Here is a 21,379-nt window from a genome sequence, read left to right as displayed (position 1 = left end):
AGCTGTCCAAGTCATGTTGTTGTTTTTTTTAAGAGAAAAGGTGAATAAGAGGAAACATTTATGTATCTTTATACAGTGGTACCTCGGGTTAAGAACTTACTTTCTTCTGGAGGTCCATTCTTAACCTGAAACTGTTCTTAGCCTGAGGCACCACTTTAGCTAATGGGGCCTCCCGCTGCCGCCGCACAATTTCTGTTCTCATCCTGAGGTAAAGTTCTTAACCCGAGGTATTATTTCTGGGTTAGCGGAGACTGTAACCTGAAGCGTTTGTAACCTGAGGTACCACTGTACAGCACACAGATGAATTGTGGAACTTGTTCCCACAGGACACAGTACCCTCCAACATTTCTCAGATGAAAATAGGACTGGCCTATTCCACAACAACAACAACAATTTTATTATTTATACCCTGCCCATCTGACTTGGTTGCCCTGGTCACTGTGGGTGGCTTCCAATAGATATAAACACATTAAAAAAAAACACCTTTCCTATACAGGGCTGTCTTCAGTATACAGTGGTACCTTGTTTTGAGTCCAGGATCAGTTCTGGAGCCCCAGACACTCGACAAAAGGGACTCTTGGCAAAGCGCTGCTCTGCACATGCGCACGGAGTGGTTTGCGCTTGTGCACATGCGTGAGCTGCAAACCCAGAAGTAACCCATTCCGGTACTTCCAGGTTTGCTGCGGACATTCGCCGAAATGGACGCTCGACGGGGCGGACATTCACAGAGGTATTACTGTATAGTTACTTATCTCCTTGGCTTGAGGGTCACACAACTTCATACCCTCCAACGTTTCTCCAGTGAAAACAGGGACGTCCTGAGGAAAGACAGTACATTCTGGAATCAAATCAGAAACCAGAACAGCTTCTGTAAATCTGGGACTGTCCCTGGAAAATAGGCACACTTGGAGGGTCTGCAGTAATGGCCACCAACTTGGATGGCTTTAAAAGACGATGAGACAAGTTCCTGGAGGAGAAGGCTATCAATGGTTGGTAGCCAGGATGGCTGTGCCCTTCCCCCACAGTTTGAGGCAGTAATGTCTCTGTAGTTGCTGGAAACTACAGGAGGGGAGAGGGCTCTGAGTCTTGTGTTCACGCTTGGAGGTTTCCCACAGGCATTTAGTTGGCCCCTGTGATAACAGGATGGATGATTAGATGGACCACTGAACTGATCCAACAGGCTCTTCTTATGTTCTACAAAGGCAACACAGAGACTGAGGGAGCAGGAAGCTGACGGGAATGGGTACCCCCACCTTGGACTGGTTGTAAGTAAGGAGGCAGGCAGGTGGGGGCTGGTTGAGAACAGAGGGAGGCTGGTGGGGCTGTGCCCCACGCTCCTGAAAGGACCAGCCCTTGCTGCCTAGCATTCTTCAGTGTGTGCATTACATCTCTCGGTCTCTTGTCTCTCTAATCCTTAAAATGGCACAGAGCGGCTTCATGGCTGAGCAGGAATCTCAAAGAGGCCCAATCCAGCCTGAGAGCTGCAGGGCTCCCAGGCCTGTGTTGTTGGTTACCTCACGAGCTCGGAGGAGCTGGTGGCAAAGCCTCCTATACTTTGGGTAATCACAGGAGCAGACATGACGTCCTCTGTCTTACTGTAATGTGAAAAAAAGGGAAAGGGACTCTGGGGAAGCCGCATCAAATCTGCTCTGAAGATTTACAGCAATAATTGTGCTGATCTGGAAAAGGAGTTAGTCATTTCCCCAGCTTTCTTGGCTGTCAGTCTTTGGTGGTCTGGCTTGCGACTGGATGCACCAGTTTGAGGTTTGAGAGGGGGAGTGGGAGAAGGAGAAGGAGAAGGAGGGTAGGTAGGATAGACTATTCTTATTCTTATTGGGTTGCATCCAATGTTAGGGCTACTCAGAGCAGACCCATTGAAGTTAATGGACACAACTAATTTCGGTGGGTCTACTCTCTACATAGGACTTAATTGGATACAGCCCTTTATTATCTGAATGTTGTTGTTATTTAATTTTTGTTGTTGCAACTTTTACACACGCAAAAACATATTTGTGCAAAGACAATGAGAAAATGAACCTATAAACCAAATAAACAAGATAGGGTTAGCTATATGAATTGCACCGCTGCCCCCCCCCCCCCAGTCTTGGTAGATGTTCAGGAGTGCAAAAACAAGTGGCGATTTTAGCATCATTACTTGTTCAACACAGAATCGCATGGTCAAGGGCTTCTTGAACTACAGATGGGGAAAGGGGCTATGTGGGCTTTAATATATACTGTATATATCCCTCCATGTGGAAGAATCTGTGTTGCACATCAGAGACGGTTTACACGGGGGGAGCAGGCTGTATTAGCCTTTTGCATCAAAAGGAGCAGAGTCTTATGACACTTTAACAACTAGCAAATTAATAATAATGATGATTTTATTTTATTTTTTTAAAATTGATTTTAATGCTGTAACCCACCCAGGGACCTTAGGGTGGAAGGCTGATAATAATAATAATTTATAACAATTATTTAATTAATGAAGAATGAATGAATGAACTGCAGCATTGGGTTTCATGAAACACCGGCCACTTCATCATGCATTCAGCATAATCCAGAGTGGCAGGGTCTCACATGGATGGGAGGGGGAGTTGTTAAAAAAAAAAGTGAGGTAAGAGAAAAATGAAATGCACAAAAGTTCAAAGGGTGATGTTTCCATACTTTAACAGCAGTCATTCCCAAGGCTATGAAAGGGACAGAATAGGATCCCGCTTTTCAAAAGGATATGAAAATCTTTGTGAATCACCCTGCTGCCCTCCCAGCCCAGTTCAGCTCAGGACTTAATATTCTACATAGGAAGGAACTCTAGAAATAACAAAGCATTGCCAGAACTGAACTGTTGTTCCTGAATTTGTTTCAAATTGCGGGAGCCAAAGAGATTTTCGACAGAATGCTCTCGCACATATTTTTCCCCACTCTGGAAATTCTGGATCGCCAAAGAAATTGGTTTTGTCTCCTGCTTGGATTGTGGTTTATTGTCATTTCAGTGCTCACTGCAAACTACAGGTCCCATTGTATTCTCTCATGAAAGCAAAGGAGGATTCGTTGGCTTCCATAGGCCTTCCTTCTGTAGTAAACACAACTGATATTTCCCATCGCATATGGACTTAATCATAGAATTATAGAATTGTAGCACTGAGGGGTACCTCCAAGGGTCATCTAGTCCAACCCCTGCAAAGCAGGAATCTTGGCTAGATCACACATGACAGATCTCTGCTATTTTTTAAAAAAATTGATTTTATCATAAATATATTGATTTTATCAAAAACATATGGACACACTAAGACAGGGCTCGGCAAGGTTTTACCTGCCTGGGCTGGTAAAGTCCCAAAGAGATCTCTCCATTGGCCAGATTGCGTGTGTGATTTCCAGTGTCTGGGCATGCGCAGACACAATTTCCGGCATCTGGGAATGCATACATGCGATTTCCGGCACTGCGGAAGTGAGTCTATGTGCCATGCCAGTTTAGCACAGCGCATGGGGACTCGCCAAGCAGGTGGCTCAGTTTGGGGGGGGGCTTATGGGCCGGTTAAATTGCCCCCATGGGTCACTTGTGGTCCATGGGCCACAGGTTGACGACCCCTGCACTAAGACATAACCATACAAACAATAACAACTATACATGGAGCATATTCAGTATATTAAAAAAATACAGAGATGCAGTTACATGTAGTTAAGTTTTTAAGATGAGTCTCTATAGCCCAACCACATTGAGGAGTGAATGATGGGAGGAGTATGACTCTCCCTCTTTATATATTCAAAATATGGAGGCCTCTGTTTAAAAACCTCCAATGAAGGAGAGTCCACCACCTTCTGAAATTGTCCATTCCACTATAGTTCACTCCACTACTAAACAGTCAGCTTCACATTGATACCAGGAAAAGTCCTAGAACAGATAATTAAACTGTTGGTCTATGAGCACTTAGAAAAAGAAGATGTGATTCTTAAGACCCAGCATGGGTTTCCCAAAAGCAAGTCAGGCCAGACAAATCTCATTTCTTTATTGGTTTAGAGTTACAAGTTTGGTGGATCAGGGGAATGCTGTAAATGTAGAGTATCTTGATTTCAGTGAGGCTTTGGACAAAGTCGCCCATGATATTCTTGCGGGAAGCTCGTAAAAAGTGGGATATACAAGATAACTGTTAGGTAGATTTGGAGCTTGTTGACTGACCAAACCCAGAGTGTGCTCACTAATGGTTCCTCATTATCCTGGGGGGAAATGACAAGTGGGGAGCCGCAGGGTTCTGTCCTGTGCTTGCTGTTGTTCAAAACCTTTATAAATGGCTTGGACAAAAGAATTGAGGGAATGCTCATCAAATTTGCACTTGACACAAAATTGAGAGGGGTAACTAATGCCACAGAAGACAAAATGAGGATTCAATCTGACCAAGGCAGAAGAGAGTGGTAATATGACTTTCCTTGATCTGGACGCTATACTTCTTTTGATGTAGCATAGAAATGCATTAGCTGGTGTGTTTTGTTTTGTTTTGTTTTGTTTTGTTTTGCTGCTGCATCGCACTATTGATTCATCAACCATTCTATGCAGTATTTTTGGTTCTGAAACACTGATATCATAATGCAACTCATGATTGCCTCCAATGGGTGTTTTTTGTTGGGTTTAGCAAAGCAGCCCTTATCAATATATCACAACCCCAATGTAGCTGGCACATGGGGCTCTTTAACTGTAGCAGCATTCCCCCAACTCTCAGCTCTCCAGATGTTTTGAACTACAACTCCCATCAACCCCTGCCAGCCTGTCTTGAAGAACCCATTTTATAGATCAGCTCCCACCCTCTCAAATCAGTATGCAGAGATGATTCAAAGAAGCTTCCATATGCCAAGCAGTGAATTAAGAGATGCACTCCTCAGAAGATGCTATGTAATTAGAATTATCCCTTCCAAGCCCAAAGCCACAGTCACTGAGAACATCTGTTTAGATTACAGTTGTGTCAGATTTGGATGAGAGGGCTTGATTTAAAACAGGAAGAAAACACTCATTATGACTTGGGAAAAGAAAGTAAAGTCACCTCATTGCTTGTTAAAGATTAAAGAGAATATTTTTGTGGGGATTATCCCATTGGGGAAACATTTTTTTTTTTAACCTAAGGAAAGGTATGAGCTGCTAGAAGGCAACCAGCTGGAGCCACTTGATAGAGCATCTGCTTTGCAATCAGACAGTCCGAGGTTCAATTCCCAATTTCACCAAGTAGGGGCCAGAAATGTCCCCTTGTCAGAAACCCCAAACAGCTGCTGCCAGTCAGTGTAGACAATACAGAACTTGTTGTTGTTGTTTAGTCATGTCCGACTCTTTGTGACCCCATGGACCAGAGCATGCCAGGCACTCCTGTCTTCCACTGCCTCCCGCAGTTTGGTCAAACTCATGTTTGTAACTTCGAGAACACTATCCAACCATCTCATCCTCTGTCGTCCCCTTCTCCTTGTGCCCTCCATCTTCCCCAACATCAGGGACTTTTCCAGGGAGTCTTCTCTTCTCATGAGGTGGCCAAAGTATTGGAGCCTCAGCTTCAGGATCTGTCAATCCAGTGAGCACTCAGGGCTGATTTCCTTAAGAATAGATAGGTTTGATCTTTTTGCAGTCCATGGGACTCTCAAGAGTCTCCTCCAGCACCATAATTCAAAAGCATCAATTCTTCAGCGATCAGCCTTCTTTATGGTCCAGCTTTCACTTCCATACATCGCTAAATACTGAACTAGATGGACCCAATGGTCTGACTGGGTACAAGCAGTTTCCTGTGTTCCTGAATTGCCAACAAAATGAGAAGAAAGGTCTTCCAGGAAGTGGCATTGTATTTTGCACATCCTCTGCGGAAATACCTGTTTCATTCTCGATGTAAACAATTCAGTTAAAAAAAGAGATGCTTAGGTAGGGGTGAGGAGACCTTTGACCCTTTAGATGTTGCTAGACTACAACTCCCATCATCCCTGCCCATGCTGCCTGCAGGGGCTGATGGGAGTTGGAGCCTGCAATATACGGAGACCCACAAGTTAGCAAACCCTGCTGCAGTCCACCAGCTGGAGGGCCACAGATTCTTAGAGCATGGAGTTGTAGTAACCAGGTGATACCAGCCCTTTTTGCCCTGGATGGGGCAGAAGGTGGACCCAAATTGTAGTCTTCATGCCAGAGATGGGGTGGACAAATCCACCAATTCTGGTTTCTCTCGGTTTCTCTGTTTTCCAGTCTTAAGTCCAGTTTTTCACATTTCCACATCAGTTTGCAAATTACTGTTGTCTTTGTCCATGGAGTTTTCTTGGCAGGGATACTGGAGTGGCTTGCAGGTTCTTACTCCAAATGGATCACGTTTGGTCAAAACTTTCCATTATGGCCTGTCCATCTTGGGTGGCCCTGCATGGCATAGCTCATAGCTTCTCTGAGTTATTCAAGCCCCTTCGCCACAGCAAGGCAGTGATCCATGAAGGAGTGGTGCTGGAGGAGACTCTTGAAAGTCCCATGGACTGCAAGAAGATCAAACCTATCCATTCTTAAAGAAATCAGCCCTGAGTGCTCACTGGAAGGACAGATCCTGAAGCTGAGGCTCCAATACTTTGGCCACTTCATGAGAAGAGAAGACTCCCTGGAAAAGACCCTGATGTTGGGAAAGATTGAGGGCACAAGGAGAAGGGGATGACAGAGGACGAGATGGTTGGACAGTGTTCTTGAAGCTACCAGCATGAGTTTGACCAAACTGCGGGAGGCAGTGGAAGACAGGAGTGCCTGGCGTGCTGTGGTCCATGGGGTCACAAAGAGTCGGACACAACTAAACAATTGCAAATTACTGTTTTTAAAAAACCCTCTTGAAAATTCATCAGCACAGTACTGCAAAATTCTCCAAATGCAATTCTCTCTAAAATATGCTTTTTTGTATGGCATTTTCAGCAATATATGCACTTTTGTGCACATTTTACCATGCTGTATGTATTTTGGTACACATTAATTGGCTGGAGAACTATACTGCAAAATGTAGAGAAGCGCAAATTTCAAAGGATGGCTGTGTTTCAGTTTGCGTCCTGTATCAGAAAGTGTGAATTAGGTTGATTTGCATTTACATGTGAACTGAATCATATTTCTTCCCCATCCCTAATATGCTTGCCTGCACCTGCTCATTCTTTCTTAGAAATGAAATGCTGGTTTTCCCCATTCTGAAATGGAAATAGCTGGGTCCTCATCCATGAATCCTGGCTTCTTTTCCCTATTGATATGAGCCTAGACATTGCCAGGGCCTGAACAAGGGAAGGCTAATTCATTTTCCACATGGCCTCAGTCTGGTTTCACAGGTGTTAGTTAGCACAGCTCAGATGTTGTTTGCTGACTCTGTGGTCATGGGGCGGCCTGCATAGCAACTCTTCCAAGCTTGTTTTCTCACAAGGCCTGTGGCTCTTTTCATCTTGCAAAACCCCAAAACCTCTTTCCCAAACCACAAACAGTTCCTTCCCTAATAAGGCTGTAAAAAGTGGCAGGGAGGACCATCTTTCTGCGCCCACCGACTTGGGAGCAATTGAAATCAGTAGGGCTCGATTCCAAGTAAACAGGCATAAGCTTGGGCTCAATGCTCAGAGAGGGCCTGAGCTTGGAACTGGAGTGGAAAAACCCTAAACACTGGAAAAGCAAACTACTTTGAGCTTGTAAGGGAAGGGAAAGTGGGAATTAAAAACAAAAGGTGGTTACAAAGGAGAGCCACAATTATGACCTGTATGGTACATAGAATCATAGAATTGTAGAGCTGGAAGGGACCTGGGGGTCACATTTTGCATCTTTAGTTGCGATTCCTACATTGCAGAGGGTGGACTAGATGACTCCTTGGCTTCCTTCCAACTCTTGAATTCTGTGATTCATTTTCTGTACACTAATTTTTTTTAAAAAAAAATCACCTGAGACAGGCAATAGGATGACTACATGCTCCACTGCAATTGCGGGAGAGACAGCTGTAAGGGCTATTTCTAAAATTCATCATATGTTTAAGAAAGCCACTTCTGACCCTAGGGAGGAGGTGGGGTTGTGGGCTTCCCACCCACAACACCTGCACGGGGGCTGGCTCACAGCCCTGCGCGTACAGGGGGAATCCTCTGCCGCGTCATCCCCTGGCCAGCGTATCGGCTGGCTCAGTGGGCGTGGCTTGCCGCATTTAAGGCAAGCGCGGCAGAGGAGCTTCCTCTTTGCCACCGATCAGCTGGGAATCTCCCACCCACCCTCCCTTTAGGGTTTATCTTTGACCTTGTTATGGACTTTGGTTGGTCGCCATTAAGGGACCTGGTAGGAATTTTTCTACTTGGCACTGGCCATTTGGTTTTTTCGTCTACCTCGTAGCAAATCGTCACAACTTCCACGGTTTGGCAGTGAGGCATTGGTCAGGGTATTTTTATGTAGTTGGGGGGGAGAAGTGCCATCACCACCCCTGGTTGCGAAGGGTAGTCCGGTAAAGGACTCCGGGGGCGTGGCCCCATCCAAAGCCTATGGAGGCCAGAGCCACCTGTGGAAATGCAGGTTCAAGACCCCAAGTCACATGCTGTCTATTTTATTTTAGGGAAAGCTGGCTGAGCCAGGGGGGTTGGAGCAGGGGGTGGAATTGACTGAAAGTGATAAGCCCCTAATGTCCTTTTCCAAATCCAGCCTATAAACGCAATATAACACCCTGCCCTGGAATTTTTTTTTGCAACGCCCATTGGAAGAATTCCAATTTTTGCTCAAGTCTTGTGGATTTTTAGAGGCCCATTCCAAGAGAGCAGCCATGTTGTTCCATATTACTGAAGAAGGAGGTATTGTACCAGAAAGGCTGGGGAGTGAATCCCACACCCACACACCAGTGCACATAATACTTACAATATTATTTAATGTGTGTGTATATATATGTGCGTGTGTGCGTGCATCTGTCTATTTATCATCTATCTATCTCTATCTATCATCTATCTATCTATCTATCATCTATCTATCTATCTATCTATCTATCTATCTATCTATCCATCTATCTATCTATCTATCTATCTATCTATCATCTATCTATCTATCATCTATCTATCTATCATCTATCTCTATCATCTATCTATCTATCTATCTATCTATCTATCTATCTATCATCTATCTATCTATCATCTATCTATCTATCTATCTATCTATCTATCTATCTATCTATCTCTATCATCTATCTATCTATATCTATCTATCTATCTATCTATCTATCTATCATCTATCTATCTATCATCTATCTATCTATCATCTATCTATCTATCATCTATCTCTATCATCTATCTATCTATCTATCTATCTATCTATCTATCTATCATCTATCTATCTATCATCTATCTATCTATCTATCTATCTATCTATCTATCTATCTATCTGTATCTCTATCATCTATCTATCTATCTATCTATCTATCTATCATCTATCTATCATCTATCTATCTATCTATCATCTATCATCTATCTATCATCTATCTATCATCTATCTATCATCTATCTATCTATCATCTATCATCTATCTATCTATCTATCTATCTATCTATCTATCTATCTATATCCCACCTTTCTCCCAAGCTCGGATTCAGTTGCAGCTTCCAACACTTCCATTACAAAACACAGATTTTAAAAAATCAAAGTATTTTTAAAAATAGTTAAAATACATCAGTTAAGCACATGATACCCCAGTATATGCAATTTTGTACACTTTGCTTGGCTGGAGAACTGCGTCGCAAAATTCGGAGACGCTGTGAATTTCCAAGAACCGTGTGAAATCAATAGCAGAGTGAAGATAACATATTGCTTCAGATAGTGTGAATTGAGTAAGTTCACCTTTAAATGGAAACTCAATTGAATCCAGGGGTGGGTGGGTGGGTGCTGGCAACCCCCTCCTTTCCAACCAAACCCATTGAAACCCTCCTTGCGACCCACTCCCTTTCTCAGCTCTCATTTGCCGCCCAGCCCCATCTTGAATAAATTAGTGGCTCCAGAGCTGCTGCCGGAGATTAACTGTTCCATTGATTGCAAAGAACGAGCTGATCTTCTGTTGTTTCATGTCTGCTTTTCCAAAAATACCCGTTTCTTTTTTCTCTGTCTGGTGTCTTTCACATTAATCATACATATTTTTTGGGAAATGCAATATACGTGTGTATTTTAAACATGTGTAACTGTATAGCTCTTTCCCCCATCGGTTTATTATTTCAGTGAGTAGCTGATTAGATGTAGAATCGAAATGCCAATGAAATTCAGGAGCTCTTTGCATTTTGGCTGCTGTTATTGTTCACTTCTGCCCGTGGCTCCAGGAACCAGGCCTGTCTTCTTTTGTGGACAAAGGAAAGGAATATTTAGGAATAAGTGACAGTTGCAAGACAGAGCAGACATCAGTGAAATTTGCCCTGGAGGGCATAGAGACCTTGTCCTCAGCCAGACACAGTTCTTCAGCCTTTGACACATTGACACCGTGTATTTAAAGTGCTTTGCTATCACTTTAAATACCTGGGATCTGCAGTTTGTTAAGGGTGCAAATAGTTGCTAAAGTAAAGGTAAAGGGGCCCCTGACCATTAGGTCCTGTCGTGTCCGACTCTGGGGTTGCGGTGCTCATCTCGCTTTATTGGCCGAGGGAGCCGGCGTACAGCTTCCGGGTCATGTGGCCAGCATGTCTAGGCCGCTTCTGGTGAACCAGAGCAGAGCATGGAAACGCTGTTTACCTTCCTACCAGAGCAGTACCTATTTATCTACTTGCACTTTGACGTGCTTTCGAATTGCTAGGTGGGTAGGAGCAGGGATCGAGCAACGGGAGCTCACCCCGTTGCGGGGATTCAAACCGCCGACCTTCTGATCTGCAAGTCCTAGGCTCTGTGGTTTAGACCACAGCACCACCCGCGTGGTCCTTATTCGCCTCACAGAGCTACATTTCCTAGAGTTCCCTACAGGCCTTCCCTGAGCGTAGATGCTGAAAATAGGTCCCTCTGGCTTCAAAGTCCAAAGAGCCAAAATAAGAAAAGTGGTTTTCATTCTCTGTCCATTCATTGCATGCTACACAGCGACTGGAAAAAATAACCAGACCCATCACAGCTGGTTTGGTTTTATGCTAGATCAGGGGTCTGCAACCCGCGGCTCTGGAGCCGCATGTGGCTCTTTTACACCTTTGCCGCGGCTCCAGGGCGTATACTAGTGAGGGGAGGAGGCGCATTGTGCGCCCCGACACTCCCCACTGTGGCGGACGCTGTACTGGCTGTGACGTCGCATGGGGGCGGTGCGTGCGTTAGTCACGCACCGTCCCGACGTCACCTTCCCGCCCGCTACATTGTAAGAGGCATGTATGCTGGTCACTGCATTGAAAGGGGGCATGTACGCTGGTCACTGTTCTGAACAAAAAAAGGTAACTTGTTAATTTAACGTTTATTTCTATGAGGAGGAGTAATTCTGAGGTCAAACAAAGAAATAATAAAAAAAGTGACAAAAAGGTTATTTTTATAATGACGAGTTTTGCGGCTCCCAGTTTTTTTTTCTTCGGAAACGGGTCCAAGTGGCTCTTTTTGTCTTAAAGGTTGCAGACCCCTGTGCTAGATATTTAAGACAAAACAGGGGGGAAACTACATTAATTCTGCAAGGGGAAAAAAAGACTTTAAAACAGCCATGTTTGATGCCTTTACAACAAAAGAATCTGGTTTTGTATATCATCACTCTGAGGTGTCTAATTACCAAGTGGGGTTTTGCAAATGAAAAGCTTTGCCACAAGCAAGATTTGCTTGGAGGGTCTAGCAACCAGCTAGTAATTCACACCTCAAGCACAGCACAGGTTTCCTTCAAGGAATTCAGCCTATTCTCTGGCACTCAGATGCTCCTAAGTAGCCAACTGCATCAGCCAGGTGAGTTGATGACTATCTAGGTCAGGGCAGTCCAACTTTTCATACCAAGTGGGCCGCAAAAGTACTTCAGCACAGAACCCACAGGCCACATGCTGCCTTGTCACATGGAGTGGGGGAATGAGCCCACAATTTGGTGTCCCACCCACCTCTTTCCCAAAGCTGGGAAACTGCTAACTAGGCTTTGCGAAGGAGGAAGGGGGACTCTAGGACCCTGCCAGAGCCTTCATGCCTCCTTCCCAAAGCCCAACACCTCACTTATCTGGCTCTGGGAAGGCAGTGAGAGCGTAGTGGGGGGGCACTGAATGTTGCCAAAGGCCACCAAAAGAGGTCTTAGCCTCAGGCCACGCACTGGACCACCCTGACCTAGGTCTTGCAGTTGATCCAGAATGTTTTCCCCCTGTAACTTGTCATTTCTTTTTATAGTTTTCATTGATGCTTTTTAATATTTCATATTAAGACCACTTGATAAGGTTTGCTTGAAAAGTATATAAATATCTCAAATAGACTACTTTTTTTGTTCATGGTGAATACATACATTCACAATTAATGCTTTTGTTCATGGTGAATACTAAATAATGCATACGTTCACAATTAATAACATCATTAATTGTTCCACTTTTGGTAAGTTGGCTTGTTGTTTTTAAGTATTTTTCATTTCATGTTTCTAGACCCTAAGAATGTGGAAAGTAGGATTAGCGAGAGCACTTCTGACCAGGAGACAGTATCTCCTGGCCCTTGTGTGTTGTGATTTTTCTGCCTTACATGGATTTGATTGACGGTGACATTTTATTGGACATTTTATGGTTTTAATATGCCACTGGCGGGCAAAAGAGCGGCATATCAATATTGTGCTGATGATTATGGTTTCTAGGCGGTATCAGAAGCAGTAAGATATGCTATTTAATGAAGTTGTTGTTGGCATCTGCCTGTCTCGAGAGACAATGAAGTACACCTCTGGGGATGAAGTCAAACCGCTGCACGAATGAAGTAATTAAATAAACATTGATTGTTTAAATATTATTACTTTTCCCTTTGCTGTGTAAGTGTGGGGAACTGCTGTGTTCTTCCTCCACAGTCAGAGGCAATAATGCTTCTGTAACTAGTCGCTGTGGGTTAAACCACAGGACTTAGGACTTGCTTAGGACTTGCCGATCAGAAGGTCGGCGGTTCGAATCCCCACGACAGGGTGAGCTCCCATTGCTCATTCCCTGCTCCTGCCAACCAAGCAGGTCGAAAGCACGTCAAAGTGCAAGTAGATAAATAGGTACCGCTCCGGCGGGAAGGTAAACGGTGTTTCTGTGCGCTGCTCTGGTTCGCCAGAAGTGGCTTAGTCGTGCTGGCCACATGACCCGGAAGCTATACGCCAGCTCCCTCGGCCAATAAAGCAAGATGAGTGCCGCAACCCCAGAGTCGGTCACCTTTACCTTTACCTAGTTCCTGGAGACTACGGGAGAGGAGAGGGCTCTTGTGCTCGAATCCTGCTTGCAGGTTTCCCTTAGGCATCTAGTTGGCCACTGTGAGAACAGGATGCTGGACAAGATGCCCATTGGCCTGATCCAGTAGGCTTTATTTATGTTCTCTGACCTAGCATGAATTAGGGAATCCATAGCAGGGGGTGAACTCTGGCCCAGAAGAAAGCTGCATTGTGAGGCCCACGGATGATAATGAAAGGAAACTTGGCACAAGTCTCTTAAAATAGTGATAATCCAACAGCCACCTTTGCAGAGTCTTCTCTCCCGCAGGGCCCTTCATTTCAAGAGGGGATGGATTGGATATCCAACAACATTCTGTGGTTGCCTCTAGAATTTTAATAATGCTGCCTAAGCAAGCCTAAACATCTCCCACCCAATTCCAGAGGCATCGCAATTCCAAAGCTATATAAAGCATTAAAAAGTGAGTCATTCAAGCTTAGAGCTATGGAGGAAACCAAAACCTATAACAGTCATGACAATGAAGGAGGCAAAGTCCTAAAATGAAAGGAAGCCACATAATTTTTTTTTGTCTTTCTTGGACAATGACACATTGCTTTCCATTGGGGTTGAACTTTAAGTTTTTAAAGAGCGGTGGTGATTGAGCCTCATGGAAACTTAGCGTCCATGGAAATATTTCCCCAGTTACTTTGAAGGTGGAGATGGGGATTAGCTGCTGCAGATGTCAGAGCCTTGACAACTGCATTTGAGGAGTTCTCCACGAGGTGCGTCAACACGGTTTGTTGAAAACTTTATCTCCTCTCCTCCTTCACTAGCTGGCTGGACGTCCTATTTGCTATTCAAAAATAAGATGCTCGGTTCAGTTGCTACCTTTGCAGCCTGGTGGTGATGTTGGGATTGGGTTGAAAACAAGTGCATTTTGATTTTCGCTTCTGAGTAAAAAGTAGTCCATAATGCCAAGGCCTGTGGGGAATCTTTCCCGGAGGTTTGTCCTTCGTCAGGACTGCATGACATTATCATCATCATCATTGGGGCAGGCTCAGTCTCAGAGATGAAACTTAGAAACAGTCCATCTATCAGTCCCTTACCTGCCACTCTCTTCTGGAAGCAGAAGGCCTGGACATTTCCAAAGGAAAGAGCTGCAGAAAAGCTGCCTAGCTTGAGCATAGCTAGATCCAGAGGGACAGCTGGCGGTGGTCCCTCATGGATTCCAGATGCGGCACATCACTCCATACAGAGGAATATTTGGCATCCCTGATTGATTCCCTGCAACATCACTAAGTAGAAGAAACATTCCTTGGTAGGGCTTTTGCATGAATGATGGATGTATTCTGGTATTAGAGCCAGCCCTACCATTAGACAAAGTGAGGCAGCTGCCTAAGGCAAAAGATACTGAAGGGAAGAGAGTTGTAGGCCCAAACTGTGTGTGCCCTCCCTGCCCTAAGTTAGCCTGCTGCCTTTAAGTGTGGTGGAGGATATCATAGAATCATAGGATTGTAGATAACAGCAGCAGCAGCAGCAGCAACAGCGATTGTAGAGCTGCCAGGAGCCCCAATGGTCAATCTCCTGCAATGCAGGAACCACAGCTAAAGAATCCCTGACAGATGGCCATGCAACCTCATCTTAAATACCTGCAATGGCCCACCTTCTGAGGTCATCTATTCCACTGTGAAACAGCTCATTAGTTCTTCCTAATGTTAAGTATACCTGAAGGAGCGTCTCTACCCCAATCGTTCAGCCCAAACATTGAGGTCCAGCTCCGAGGGCCTTCTGGTGGTTCCCTCACTGCGAGAAGTGAGGTTACAGGGAACCAGGCAGAGGGCCTTCTCAGTAGTGGCACCTGCCCTGTGGAACGCCCTCCCATCAGGTGGCAAGGAAATAAACAACTGACTTTTAGAAGACATCTGAAGACAGCCCTGTTTAGGAAAACTTTTAATGTTTGATGTTTTATTGTGTTTTAAATATTCTGTTGGGAGCTGCCCAGAGTGAATCGAGAAACCCAACTAGATGGGCGGGGTATAAATAATAAATTATTATTATTATTATTATTATTATTATTATTATTATTATTATTATTAAGTCAGAATATATTTTCTTGTCATTTGAATCCACTGATTTGGGTCCTGCCCTCCAGAGCAGCAGGAAACAAGCTTGTTCCATATCTTGTCCTTTGTCTCAGGCAGCAAAATGTCTTATTTATTTATTGAAATTATTAGTCACCTATTCACCTAACAGGTCTCACACTAAAGAACAAATATATAAAAATACATTACAGAAAAGACAAGAAATCATATGAACATATAACATATTAGAAAAAGCTGTGTGCCCCCCATATTAGAAAAATATTAGAAAAAGCAATGAGCCTTGCTTGCTCTTCTCCTGTCTCTACCAGGGGACCAGCCTTGGGCCAGCGCTCTCCAGTAGCATACAATGATGTGCTCTAGCAGCATCAAAAGCAGGTCATGAGCAACAGAAGGCAGCACACTCCATGGGAAGCATTCAGCCAAACAAGGCCTGCCCAGCTTCTACAAGTCTACCCAACCCCGAGAGGGTACCAATGGGTGGTACCTCATGTTCTTCTGGGTGGGGAGGAAATGCTTGACTGGATTCCAACCCCTGGTTCAGATCCCCCATCAAAGATAAGGGGGACCTTCCATCTAATCCACCATGTCATATATAAAGACCAACTATTGTTTCCCAGAAATTACACTGACTGATGTTGCTTCCTGCTCTGCATTGAAACTCTTTTTTAATCAGCTGATATATTTAGTCCCCAGACTCTCGACTCCTGCCAGATTTCGATCCGGGTGATTTGAAAAAGATCTCCATTCCAAACAGGAATTAGTCATTGTTTAGATTTCTTTATGATTCCCGGCTGTTGTGGGGTTCTGCTGGAGTTGAATGAACTCTGTCCTTAAATATTAAATGTGGTTGGGGGCAGGGAATGCATCTCCTCTCTTCTCTCATCCAAAAGTGACTGCAAGCATCCTCTACACTACAGCATGATGTGGTCTAGCAAGGCAATAGACAGTGTCCAAATATTGGAAGGTTTGGGGAGGCTGTTTGTTTCTTAAGGGGAACTGCACACTTAACTGGACGGAAGGCTCAGTGCAAGGATGGGGAACCGGATGAACTTGGACTCTTGACTCTCATCAACCCAAGCCAGCATGGCCAATAGTGATGATGGGCATTGGAGTCCATCAACAGCTGGATTGCCACAGGTTCCCAGCACTGGCTTAGTGCATGGGCCCTATCCAGAGGTGCATACACAGCACACTTGAGATATTTATTATCTGTCCTCTACCAAACCCCGACAACGTATTTTCAGTTCACCTTGGTTTAAAATTTAAACCTTTTTTTGAGGGTGGGGACTAACGTGGCCTGTGGCCTGCAAGTTAGCCACTCCTGGTTATATCCAATTCTAGTTCTAATACAAGAATACCCATTGGAATCAATGGACACGACTACAATTATAGAACTGCAGAGTTGGAAGGGAACCTAGATAAGTGTTATCTAGTCTAACCCCCTGCAATGCAGGAATCTCAGCTGTCTAAATTAGGCCCATTGATTTCACTGGATTTTCCCTGAGTTGGCTACAATGCATTGCTATTTGGTGCAATACTTTCATGTGTTTAATGTATCTGGATTACCAATGTTTTATGGATAGTTCCCCCCCCCCCTTATGATTTTATTGTCTAAATTATGCCAATGTGAAGGCTGGATGAATGAATGAATGAATGGTGTAATATTTTGGGGGTTGGAGCAGACTGCAAGGAAACGGTGGTAATTGTAAGCAATTCCTATGCATGCACTCAATTCGGAGGCTTTCTATGCTTGTTTGATTTTTTTTATTATTATAACATATTTTTAAATATGCTACAACTGACCATGAAGGACCAACAAAGACGATACAATAATGCAATGCTGCTTCTTTTTATCAGTTACAATTATATGGTTGTATATTGTCTTTGTGTTTGACGTTCCAAAACGTCAGATAAATACTTCATCGTTCTATACATTTTTTTATAGTTGATCTTTATAAATTATTGTATATTTCAATAAGGTAGCAATATTCTGTATTTTGTTAGACCATTCAGTCATAAGGCTTTTCAGTGTTTGTGGTCAAAAGTGTGATGTTCAGAAATGGCCAATAAAAGACCTCCTCCTACCCCCCCCCTCAATTTTTTTTTTCTCTCCAGGCTGGTGGTCGGAGCCCCTTATGAGACCAGTGGGCAACAGAAGACTGGAGATGTCTACAAGTGTTCGGTGAATGGTGAAACCAACAGCACTTGTTCCAAGCTCAATCTAGGTAAACCCATGGGATAAAATCTACCACCTTGAGCATCTTTTCTGTATGTGCTCCACTGAAATTGCTAAGGGTCACTCAAATGCACATGTGTCTTCACATCCATAGCTACCAGTGACTTCTCTGAGTTGTACATAGGTAAGAAAGATTGCCACTAGATCAGTTCTATTTTGTCTTTAAACAAAATAGCCCTGGAACATTTTTCAGTGGGAAGTGAAACCAGCAGGCCTCTATGAAATGCCAATCTTGTTGGTTAAAATGAAAAATGAAAAATAGATATGGTAAAATAATAAAAAATATTATTCCCTGGATGCCTCTATCCAGGTTTGGGGCAAGTATTGTTTGGTGAGAGAGCCCTAGGAGAGAATTAAAATAACAAAACATGCTGCAAAGCATAGAAATATAGGCTGTTAGACCTTTAAAATACCCCCTTCTAAGTTGTTCCTAAAATTCCACACTTCCTTTAGCATAGAAAGAGACCACATGTTTGGTAAGTTTAAAATTGTTTACTTATAAACTCTTCAAATGTCAGATTCATGTGCTTTTCCATACAACAGCAACAAAACACAGGCAGTATAACTTCCAAAAATGGTAAATTTTTCTAAATAATTTGCATAGAAACACAGAGATGGCTTGCTTTAGTCCCACAGTCTTAGCTTGGAGCATCCAGTTTAGACCTCCTTACTGGCAGAGTTCACATGGAGGAATGTGAGAGAACAGAAAGCTTGGCAACCCTTCCTCCTAAGAGGAGGGGAAGTGACCTAGCTAAGCCTGGCAGGACAGCTTACTCTATTGTCTTAACCCCTTCATGCATTAATTAGAGTTAAGCATGCTGGTTAAGCATGTAGGTGACCTAAGAGTACGGTGGCAACCAGCTCTGAATGTTCCTTTTCAGTTTCAGGCTGATGCTGTTTTAGACTGATGCTACCAGTTAACCAAGTTCAAAGGGAGAGAGTAAGTGAAGGGAGCTGCCTTCGACCAAGTCAGACTATTGATCAATCTAGCTCAGTATTGTCTACACTAACTAGCAGCCATTATCCAAGGTTTCAGGCAAGAAACCTTTCACAGCCCTACCTGAAGATGTCAGGATTTGAACCTCGTACCTTCTGCATGCAAAGCAGATGCTCTGCCACTGAACTATGGCTCTTCCTGTAAGTGCGCATTGTTTTCAGTTTTATACATGGTCTGATTGCTGCCCCTCTTCCTGAAAAACCAAGCATTAAAACTGCTAGAGGGAAATGCAAAGAGTTTGCACAAACACTTTCTGAAGTGTTCCTCCTTTCCACTACATGCCTAACTCTGGCATTCTTTTCCCAAGGAAGAGTAACTCTTTCCAATGTGTCGGAGCGCAAGGATAATATGCGTCTGGGTCTCAGCTTGACCACAAACCCCAAAGACAACAGCTTTTTGGTAAGGAATGATTTGCATGTAGGCTTACAGATGTTCTCTGAGTTGCTGCCGTCTTCTGTCGTTACAAGCCTAAGACTCAATTTTTAACCCCAACCTGCAACACAGGACCAAGTTTAAAATAAAAATAAAAAGCTACATAGTTCCATCTTTCTCATCCTCATTCCACCTTCCACCTTCTCTTAAAATAACACGTTTAGAGTGGAAGTTAACATGGTGATGGCAATGTGACACACACACACCCCTTTAAATTTGTGTGTGCCCTATCTTTATATGATACCTGACTCCCACCTGGACGGTTAAGTCCAGTTGAATTCAACCATGGGGTGCTGCGCTCAAGCCAATGATCTACAGCAGAAGTGACTAGTCCCATTATTTTATTTTGGGTTTGAGGGTTGCATTCAGTCTTGGGGAACCTTATGGGGGCTGCTTGCCTACGATGGGTTCAGGCAGCACAGATTCTTGTACAGACACACAGAGCCCGCCCACCCCCACTCTTCAGAGAATCAGTCCAATGACTGGGGGAATAGGAATGAGGAAGAAATCCAATTCAGTTTGCATTTAAAGGCAAGTTTACCTAATTCACACTTTCTGGAATATATGTAAACTGAAACATTAGCAGCCCTTCAAAAATTCATGCTTCTTTGGATTTTCCAATCCAGTTCTCCAGCCAAGTAAAGTGTGCACAAATGCATATCCTAGGGTACTGCTTGCATAACAACTCATCTGTTAGACATACAGAAAATGTATATATTAGGGGAAATCGCTTTGCAAAATGTGTGTATATTAGGAGAAATTCACACTAAATTGCAGGTGACTTTTCAGGAGGATTTTAACAAAAGAAAACCCCCAACTGATGTGAATGTAGATTGGAATATATATACGAAATATATATACGAATATATATACGAAAGCGAATATATATATATATATATATATATATATATATATATACACACACACACACACACACAGTGGTACCTCAGGTTACATACACTTCAGGTTACATACGCTTCAGGTTACACACTCCACTAACCCAGAAATAGTGCTTCAGGTTAAGAACTTTGCTTCAGGATGAGAACAGAAATCGTGCTCCGGCGGTGCAGGAGGCCCTATTAGCTAAAGTGGTGCTTCAGGTTAAGAACAGTTTCAGGTTAAGAACGGACCTCCGGAACGAATTAAGTACTTAACCCGAGCTACCACTGTATACACACACACACACACACACACACACACACACACACCCCTACAGAGAAAGTGACATTGGCAGATCCATCCATCTCTACTGAGAAGACCATCCCAATCTAGTCACTGTGCTGGAAGGAGAGGTTTAAACTTCACAAGAATTCTAGCCTGTATCACTTTGACTCCCTTTTTTTAGCCTTCTGGGCCTGGCTAAAACATCTAAAAGAGACTCCTGGCATGTCCCGTGTCCTGAAGAATTTACCCCAGCAACAACCGACAGTAGCAGTTCTAAAACCTTCCTCCCTGTTTTGTTCCCTCCTTCACACAGGCTTGCAGCCCTCTCTGGTCTCATGAGTGCGGAAGTTCTTACTACACCACAGGAATGTGCTCCAGGGTGAACTCCAACTTCAGATTCTCCAAGACTGTGGCTCCAGCGCTCCAGAGTATGAGAATGCGCCTGCTATATAGACCTTTCTCCCTCTCTCTCCCTCCCCCTCCCTCCCTCCCTCCCTCCCTTCCCCCCCCCTCTCTCTCTCTCTCTCTCTCTCTCTCTGCCAGAGGAGGGGGTTTTGGTCTCTAATGCCTTCAGCACCACTTTGAGGGAGGGGGGCTAGGAAACTCTGCTTGAATGGAAGCAGGACAGCAAAGGGAATTTTGTGGGCCGGCAACAGTAAAAATTGCAGCAGCGAAGCATAGACACCTTTTCCTTCCAGACCCAAAAGAAAGAGAAAAGGACATGTTTTGGATATCTATGACTTTACATTACAGGGTGAAAACAATGTAGTTTTTTGATAAAAAGAAAAGTTCCTACAGAAGACTATTGGTGTTGGGTCCACTTCTCAGTATGCTATAAGTTAGGAGAAGGTTACTCTAGCTTCAACCTTCTTTCTACTGCTTCTCAAGCAATGCTCCCCCTACGGCCCCTTTATGGGATCAGATATATTGCAGAGGTCCAACCCAATGCCCTGGTGAGTTGTATGTGATGTTGCCCCTTCCATGTGTTCCTATGCCATGCCAGAGAGGCACACAGCCTTACTGTAACAATAGGTGTTTCTATGAATATATAAAGCCATTAACAACCTGAGACCGGTTTACCTGTGAGAACGCCTTGCCCCATATATGCTCACTCAACTGCTTTGATTGGCAAAACTGGAACAATTACAGGTCCCAGATCTCCCCTGTTCTACATTTGTAAGAACTTGAT

General features: G+C 43.9%; 1 protein-coding gene across 1 annotated transcript in view; it reads left to right on the top strand.

The window, feature by feature from the left end:
• ITGA11 (integrin subunit alpha 11) overlaps window positions 1–21,379 on the top strand; it is a 97,239-nt gene that overhangs the window by 22,557 nt on the left and 53,303 nt on the right. The window contains exons 3-5 of the mRNA XM_083713072.1: window positions 17,477–17,586; window positions 18,902–18,993; window positions 20,504–20,618. Coding sequence (XP_083569198.1) covers window positions 17,477–17,586; window positions 18,902–18,993; window positions 20,504–20,618 — 317 coding nt within the window. The remainder of the gene's footprint in view (window positions 1–17,476; window positions 17,587–18,901; window positions 18,994–20,503; window positions 20,619–21,379) is intronic.

Source organism: Podarcis gaigeae (genome assembly GCF_964106915.1).
Source record: "Podarcis gaigeae genome assembly, chromosome: 14".
NCBI classification, from domain to species: Eukaryota; Metazoa; Chordata; class Lepidosauria; order Squamata; family Lacertidae; genus Podarcis; species Podarcis gaigeae.
The sequence above is the reverse complement of the archived record's forward strand: the minus strand, read 5'-3'. Positions and strand labels throughout refer to the sequence as shown.